This window comes from Puntigrus tetrazona, chromosome 16, assembly GCF_018831695.1.
Source record: "Puntigrus tetrazona isolate hp1 chromosome 16, ASM1883169v1, whole genome shotgun sequence".
Lineage (NCBI taxonomy): Eukaryota > Metazoa > Chordata > Actinopteri > Cypriniformes > Cyprinidae > Puntigrus > Puntigrus tetrazona.
In genome coordinates this window covers 15,312,820-15,321,068 of record NC_056714.1, presented here as the reverse complement: position 1 = coordinate 15,321,068, position 8,249 = coordinate 15,312,820, and the positions used below count along the sequence as shown (strand labels likewise).

General features: G+C 41.9%; 1 protein-coding gene across 3 annotated transcripts; it reads right to left on the bottom strand.

The window, feature by feature from the left end:
* Positions 1-95: 95 nt before the first annotated feature.
* Positions 96-8,151, bottom strand: fam189b (family with sequence similarity 189 member B). Of its 3 annotated transcripts, none has more exons than XM_043260476.1 (14): positions 7,065-8,150; positions 6,653-6,709; positions 6,449-6,556; positions 6,190-6,306; positions 5,978-6,085; positions 5,730-5,890; positions 5,481-5,580; positions 4,977-5,049; positions 4,381-4,609; positions 3,807-4,132; positions 3,615-3,683; positions 2,945-3,114; positions 2,408-2,542; positions 96-2,307 (listed from the first exon to the last, which is right to left on the bottom strand). In XM_043260476.1, exons 1-14 carry the CDS (start codon positions 7,290-7,292, stop codon positions 2,056-2,058), a joined length of 2,133 nt encoding a protein of 710 aa, XP_043116411.1. In that variant the 5' UTR covers positions 7,293-8,150; the 3' UTR covers positions 96-2,055. The 3 variants fall into 3 exon arrangements, with proteins under 3 accessions (XP_043116411.1, XP_043116410.1, XP_043116412.1); XM_043260475.1 differs by having other exon boundaries at positions 4,381-4,660; positions 7,065-8,149; XM_043260477.1 differs by having other exon boundaries at positions 2,083-2,278; positions 4,381-4,660; positions 7,065-8,151.
* Positions 8,152-8,249: the final 98 nt, after the last annotated feature.

The window sequence follows — 8,249 nt, the reverse complement described above, 5'->3', positions numbered from 1 at the left end:
CTACCAGTGACTTTTACCTTTTAAAAAATTAAATTGTATATTTTTTTAGTGTTGAAAAAGTGAAGATAACACATGAGAACATGAAACCGATAGATAATTTGATGTGTATACATTTATTGTTGTGATTTTACATAAGTTGCATTAAAAGTTCATGAAGTAGAGCTGTTTTAAATGTTCTTTTTAGGCATCATATTCCCAGAATAACAGTGTTTTCATCAGTCAGTGTAGAAGTTGTTTCATAAATAGTCCATAAAATCCTTAAATTAATTAAAATATTCCACTGGGCCATAACATGTCAGTGTATGCAATACAAGAGGTAGAATATCAAGCTCTTTTTCAGACTTGGTTTCAGTGCTTCAAAGTTGCAGAATGTGTGTGAGCGCGAGGGTCCGTGCATCAAACTTATTTACATATAGAGGAATTGTATTAATGCATTATTTAGCAACATTGCTACTGATTCAAAGCCATTAGCTAGCATTCCAAAGCACTTCTAAACAATTGGCAACTTCAGTTATTCCTTCAGGTGTACATCCATTTCCGATTACAACAAAGCAGATACAGCAGACGTCCACGGCTGTCTTTCCAAAGTATTATTCCCAAACTGTCCGGAACATTGAAAATCCTAAAACACATCAGTTTGACAGCGTTCATTCTCACTTCCAGTAAGCGTCCAGTTTTCATAGGTATCAGTCAATACGAGGTTCCAATTTCCTGTAATAGTTCAATATATACAATATGCTTATTGCCAGAGAATCTTCTGTATTATCATTATTATTAAACCCAAAATCCCCTCAAACATTTGCATTAGTGGCATCTAGTTTTGTCACAAGCATGTTTTGTGTATCTGTGTGCATTTGGTGTTCAATCAAAAAGAGAAAACTAGCCCGCTCAATGCATGCAGAGGCATTCTAGGAAAGTATTACACCATGAGAGACAGACAGAAGCAAAAGATCAAAGCCCCAATTGAATAATCTTAGCTGATTTAGAGAAAACGTGCACTTTTACTAAAAAAAGACAATGAATCCATTGCTGCATCAACTCCTCAGATGATGTTTGAAGTAATTAGCTACAATAAAATTGGTGATTAGTGAAACGGGTTTAGTGAAAAGCGTTACGTGGCTCAGAGTTAAAACCACATTTGAGTGCGCATGTGTATGTTTGCAGGGCCGTAACTATGATAGACACGCACATTACAATATTCAAAAATGGCCAAATTGTCCCTCCCAATATTTGATATTCCTTATGTTGCTCTGTTTGCTGTTAGGATGACAAAACGTTACATTTAAAAAAAATTACATTTTAGGCTGGTCTGCCTCAATGGTCTAACAGCTCTCATCAGTGTCAAAATGACTGAGATGACCTTTCAGAACCAAAAAGGCAGGCCTTACTGTTCACAGAAACATGAATTCCAGTGAAAGATTGTAAGGTAAGACGTAAGTAGTTAACCATTTAATATCTGACAACTTTTAAGACAAAAATGCTAAATGACTGAAAGTGATATCCAGTGATAAGCAAACTATTAGGGGTACCAAAAAAATAAATGTGTATCTATTTTAACTTAACGTAATATTCGCAAATATGTCATACTGAATTCATGCTTATTTTACTTTTTTTTTCTTTTTGTGTATTCCCTTAAAATCTACTTAAATCCTTTAATTACTCCTGTCAATTCCCTTAAGTTCGCAACACAGTCAGAGCCACACATATGGTTGTATGCTTGTAGCTGCATGAGTGCACTGTAATGAGCTGTGAAGACAAGCAACAGTTTTGGGGGTGCTGCATTCTTTCCACATCCATGTAAACAGTGAGCGAGAAATAAGCACTAGATGGAGCAAAAAATAGATGGAAATACATAAAAAAAGACCGGAGTTTGTCAGGCACAGAGAGCAGAGGGTTAAACTCCGTTATATTGGGTTTAGTGCTTGGTCTTATTATGGTAAGAACCGATGTTTTTCGAACAGCGTATTTTTCTGCTTCACATCATCCCTCCTCAAATTTTCTCTGCCCCCTCTCCTGAATCCAGCTGTGATTTATTCCAGAATCCCTCTCTCCATTTCAGAGGGCAGATTCTGAGTAAAGAGCCCCTGATGATCCGTGCGGCGGTGGGTGGAGCCTGCGCAGCGATGCGACCGATGTCGAGCTGAGGTCTCCACAGCTACGCAAGTGGATTCCCCCGGCCCTTACAGGGTCATCATCGTGGCGGCGGGCGTTATGACGACTGTCACTATGGGAGTGATGGTGTCCACGGCAGTGGTGGTGGACGTGCTGCTGCTGCCCCCTGTTGGCCCCCAGAGAGTTACGAAGCACCTTTATAGAAACATGTAATGGGTAATTTTGTACTAAATTGTACTACACAGATTTCGAACCAAACGAAATGATTTCATTTATAGTATTGGTAATGTTTTACCTGTTCTAACGCCAGATTTCCATCACCTGCTGTCCTCCTTTTAGGCCCCTGAGTACAGTTCCCGGTATGTTCAGTTGCAGGGGCTAAGTTACGCTTGGATCTCTGCAGGAAACGCTGCACTAAAACTTTGGTTACCTGTAATTTGAATGGAAAACGTTTGTTTATACATTTAACATTAATAATATAGAGGGGGGAGCGAGATCTGTTGTTTCCGTAACAATAAGTAAAAATGGAAAAGCTGCTGATAAACTGAATCTCAGAGCACAAGGATTCCTTCCCTGTATAATGTTGTGCACCCACAAACGTTGTTGTGATTTGACATTTTCAACAAAAGAGCCAACTTTTTACACTTGACATTTCTGCAGCACACTGCGCTGGGCCACAGCTGTTGCAATAGCAACAAAAGACGCTCTCGGCTGCCTTTTTGTAAAAGACGCTGCCAGCTATTTATTTTTCCAAAAAAGCACTCTTGTCAACTTTTTCTTTCATCTTTTTCTTTCAAGTATGAAAACGGCCTTAGGAACCAAAAAGACTAACCTTAAGGTCTCCAAGTGAGCGTGCACAGTCTTTGGGTAAACGCAGCGAGGTGGCTGGGACTTGTTTTGAGGGCAACCGGCTACTTATAGCCTTAATACTGCCCTTTCTGGGCAGGGAAGCAGGAAGTGCCAGAGAGGAGCGAGGCAGCAAACCAGCTCCAGACGATACCCCTGTACCACAAAAGGTGATACAAACCAAATTATTCAAATATAGTGTGCAGGACAACAGATTATTATAAAAAATAAATGTATAAATAATGATTTCCTTTCAAAATATATTTTCATTTTTTTTCATTTTCAGGTTTTTTGTTTGACCTTTACAATTTTATGTTCATTTTAAATTGTTAAAAATTAAAACTCTAAACATAGACTTGTTTGTAAGGTCGGTTTCTTCCGATGAAAAAGTCTGACATGCTTAACCACATTTTATTCTTGTCACTGTACTGGTGTTAAGGTAAGACAGCTTTTTGTTCAGCTTCTTCCTTATTACCTTTTTGTGACTAAGTGGATCAAATTACTAACCAAGAATAGCTGGCACGCAAATGTGGGTGGTCATGCATTAACAATTAAGGATTTCCAAGCTTTCAAGAGAATGTTAGAATGATAAACTAAAATAACACTGAGCTACTCTCAAATGTAATAATCCTATATGAAAATATCTAAACTCTTACCTGTTTCTGATGAGGTCTGCGATCCCCCCTCACTGACTCCTTTATTGCCTCCTGAGAGACTGAAATCACCTGAGGACCGAAGAGCACAAACAAATTATCGTTGTTTTGCAGAGTAACACAGAGGCGACTGCAAACTAATGTTTTCGCACTAATCTCTAACAGCTGCGGTCTGACACATGTGCACGTTCATACCTGTGTCAGTTGAAGAGCTGAGTCCCGGTTCACTGTGTGACCTCATGAGAGGTAAGAAGCTGTCGCTGTCTTTTCTATCACGTCCAATTTGCTCACGGAAACCTGGCCGCGGAAGGAGCACCGGTACTGCGTGGTCTGGCCGGTCTTGAGCAGGACCTGTTGGAGCTGTGGTAGGTGGGTTACTAAATGCAGATGAGGAGTCCCGTCGGGAAGGAGTGCTGGGACGAACTCGGATTTCTGGGATAGAGGAATGCTGAGATCCGGCTAGGAACTCCAACTGAGAGCAGCTACTCGCCAACAGAGCTTGACGCCTCAAAACTGGAGACCTGTAGGGAAAATGATGAAACTTTACAGCTAAAAGTGATTTCGTTTAATGTTTTTAGCAACCCTTTCAAACAACAATTTGAAACTAAGCTAACTAACTAAGCTCGCAGCACAAGTTTGACCGTTATTGGAAATCACATTGGACACACCACAGCTATAATAGAGCTATTATTCAAAATGATCACAAACATGCATGCCATATTGTGAAAGGCCATTTTGTGTGACTGTACGTGTCAAAGGTTTTTCCCACCTGTATGTAGAGGTGTTGTAAGTGCTCGGGGAGGAGCAGGAGTTCGACCTCTCGCCTCTGAAACAGCGTCTTCCGGAAGGAGCGGCCATCATTCCCTCCGGATGTTGTGTGGAAGAACGGAGGCTGGCGTACTCCCCCCCCTCCCCTCCCTCGCTGCCCCCCCGTGGCCGTGCCCGCACACCGACACCCACTTCCATGAGGCAGGAGTCCTCAGATGGGGAGCTGTCATCTGGAATATCCACAATCTCAGACATCAACAGAGAGCCACTGTCCATTGACACTGAGAGAGAGGATATACAAAATGTACACATATACACACAGTTTGGTCATTTAATAGCGTTCATGCATACTTGGCACTCCCGTGAAGTTAGGAAGGTGCATCTTGGATGAACTTGTGACTGATTTACCAAATGCATCTTAAAGGGATAGCTTACCCAAAAATGAAAAGAATTTACTCAATCTCATGTAGTTCAGTTGTACAGTTTCTGGTCCCCATCGACAACTTGAGGGTGAGTAAATTGGGTGAATATTCATTTTTGGGTGAACCATGCCAGGGTCTGTTCGCTAAAGATGAACAGAAGAGAGGCAACACTCACCTTCACCACTGAATGCTGTGGATGTTCCTCTCTCTCCGGACAGCTCACCGGCTTGAGTGTCATACACTGTGGCCTATGAACAGTGAGAGATACATCATGACAACAGTACAACAGTATTACAAAATGATGCAAAGTACAACAGCATGAAACAACAATTTTTATTCAGCGAATATGCTTTACACTGATTACAAATTGTCAGTAAACCTTACATATCTATACATTTTAATAGTTTTTTATCCAATTATTGCAGCATCAGGAAAAAAAACATTAAAAAATGGTTGGTTGGAAGCCGATATGAATTAAAAGCTTAAATAACATATTATTCATTGGCTGTGTAATAATAATTCAGATAAATAATAATTCAGATAAAAATATAATGTGTATAATTACATGGTTGTTTTTTATAATAATAGTAATTATAAAATATAATTGTTTTCTATAAATATCAAATTAGATTTTTAGTTCAAACAATGCATCTTTACACCCCTTGATGCCTGCATGTACCTGACTGGGAGCTCTTTGACCCATCACTGCCTCATAAGGAGGAGGGCAGTCCGTTGGGTACAGAGGTACTGGACTCTCCATTGATCCATTATATGTGACACTGCAGATACACACAGGAAAATGAGGCATAAGAAAAAGAAAAGACAAGCCAAAAGACCTATAGTTAAAACAGAAAGGTTTGGAGTTATGAATTGAAAGTTTGTGCCCAACATGATGGAAAGAAAAAAAAAGATATGTGTGTTTTTTCACCTCTGTGCATCGGTCTCAGAGCTGCAGGTGTATTCTGGAGGGTAGTAAGGTGGCGGTGGAATGGGTGGAACAAACTCCTCAAAGTCCATCATGTTACTAAGAAATGCATCCTGAGGAGTGGTGCATTCTGGGTTTACAGAGCGAGAGCGATGAGGAGCCAGCTACAACAAACAAGGTGGGATCAGATAAAGAGTCATGAGTCTATCTACGCACTGTAACATTTGAGAGACAACACAGCGTTTTCTCACTAGATGCAGTAGGTCCAGAGAGAAGATATGAATGCTGCAGGTGACCGTGGATAGAGTGCAGATAATGGTAGAGAGAATACTAAGACCGCAGGCACTGAACAGCAGATCCTGCACAGACATATAATACCATGGTTAAACTCAAACTTATTCAGACTTGAGTGTTCTTTTGGGGGGAATATCCCAAACACCCTGTAAGAGTTAAGGGACCCTACCTTGAGCTGGTGACGCACAGAGTGACAGTCTTTATGTTGATAGAGCACTAGTGTCTCATCTTCTGTTAGAGAGCACGTCTGCTTGGGGTCACAGCAAAGACATAGATGATTCCCCGGCTGTAATAAATACAGATAATATTTGATTAGAAGAGAAGAGAAGAGAAGAGAAGAGAAGAGAAGAGAAGAGAAGAGAAGAGAAGAGAAGAGAAGAGAAGAGAAGAGAAGAGAAGAGAAGAGAAGAGAAGAGAAGAGAATGTACCTGACAGGTAACATAAGATTTGACCATCTGTGCATTCTGACATGAGAGCATGGAACCAGCCAGACTGAGAATCACACACACTGCAGACAGCAGCATGAACAGCGACACCTGGACGAAACAAAAACAGCATCACTGCAAAAACTAAGAGGAGCGGACAAACGCACACACGCACACAAGTCCTGTCTACATGATAAAGATACGCACGACGAGAGTGAAGGGCCTCCTCCATGATATCACACCAACTACTCCGGACGCCACAACCTGTTCAACAGAAAAAGAACAAGACTTTTAAGGGATAGATTTTCTTTTCTTCACACAACTCTATATAAGACAAAATTAATTAATTAAATAAATTAGTTAAATAAATAAATAAAAATATATTACCTGTAAAAATATATATTTCAACAGGTTTTGATAAAAATTACTCTCTCTCTCTATATATATATATATAATTTATTTATTTATTTTTACTATGAACAATCTCTTATATTCAAAAGCACAATGTATTTAAATGGTCCTGTGGGGCTGGCAGCAGGGATGAAATACAGCATGTTCCCCTGCAGGACATACGACGGCAATATTTAAAATATGCAAATAAACTATGACAGAAACTTACAAAGAAGCCAGCCCAGAAAGGACAGGACTGTCTGACTCGGGGTGATGAGGTGAAGGCGAGGCTTGTGAAGCTGAAGGCCAGCACCATGGCCCCCAGCGCAAGGTGACACAAGCCCAGGTACAGCAGCACGCGCGCACTGGTCCTCCCAGACATCCCCCGGCGACTACCGGACAAACCTCGGGACCCTGACATCGAGGCCACGCTGCTGGAGTCCGACGGCGAGGGCATTATGGCCACTGAAACACTTACTAAATGATGGGACTATAACTGACTCGGTTTAATATGTGACGATACTTCTTTAAATATGCAGTTAGACCTCCACAGCTGTTAAAACTCTACTTATGTTGTGTCAACATTTATTCTTGGCGTCGTACATCTGCATTCTCCGATCTCCCTTGATCTGGCTTGCTCCATCGCCCACCTGCCGACTCTCTCTCCCCATCCCCGCGGCATTGCGGTACCCAGAGCCTTCAGCAGGCCGAGCGGAGCAGCTTTGGCCTTCTAGCTACTCCGCGGAGGAGGATAACGCAACCCGAGTCCTGCTCGCATCGAAGTGTATCTTCGCCGAGTTTCCACTAGAGAGCCTCGCAGCCCCCACCTGAGCTCGGAAAACACGTCTCATGAAGCACAACGGTGTCAGGAGAGAAAAGGGAAGAGCCGTTAGCGAAAGGAAATGAAAGCAGGCGCGCGGAGGCAGTTTGTTTAGAAAAGCTCGCTATGTTGCTCCCATGATGCATCCGTTTGTTTTGAATAATTATTATAAAGCCACGGTGTTCCTATTGAGAGAGTTTTATCCTAGGATCAGTCTCCCCCTTTTCCTCCCGCAGTCACGAGGACTCCAGTCCCGTCCGTATCCCGGACATGAGCATCGCTACGTAATCGCGCCAGACTTGAAGAGTCTTTGCGTACGCGTTATTCACACCTATAGTCTTTGCGCCGCGTAAACGTTGTCCGAGGCAATTTCAGCGGGAGAAAGATAAAAATATGCAGCGCATTATGATAGCACGTGTCCGTAATATTTGTTCAATGCGGCACCGCATTCACCCAGAGCGAGCTGCTGATGCTGCACTGGGTGGGCGGTTGCTTGGCAACGTTCTCCGACAGTCACAACGGTTGGCGACCTTTCCGCGCATGCGCAGAAAACTCCGTGCTAGATTTTACATTTATTCATTTGGCAGACGCTTT

Coding starts and splice junctions, on each gene's coding strand:
- fam189b (XM_043260475.1), bottom strand. CDS start 7,292: ATGCCCTCGCCGTCGGACTCCAGCAGCGTGGCCTCGATGTCAGGGTCC. Junction 5,581..5,729: donor TCTGAGACCGATGCACAGAG/GTGAAAAAACAC, acceptor GTGTATCTGCAG/TGTCACATATAATGGATCAA. Junction 3,115..3,614: donor GCAGACCTCATCAGAAACAG/GTAAGAGTTTAG, acceptor TTTGTGGTACAG/GGGTATCGTCTGGAGCTGGT.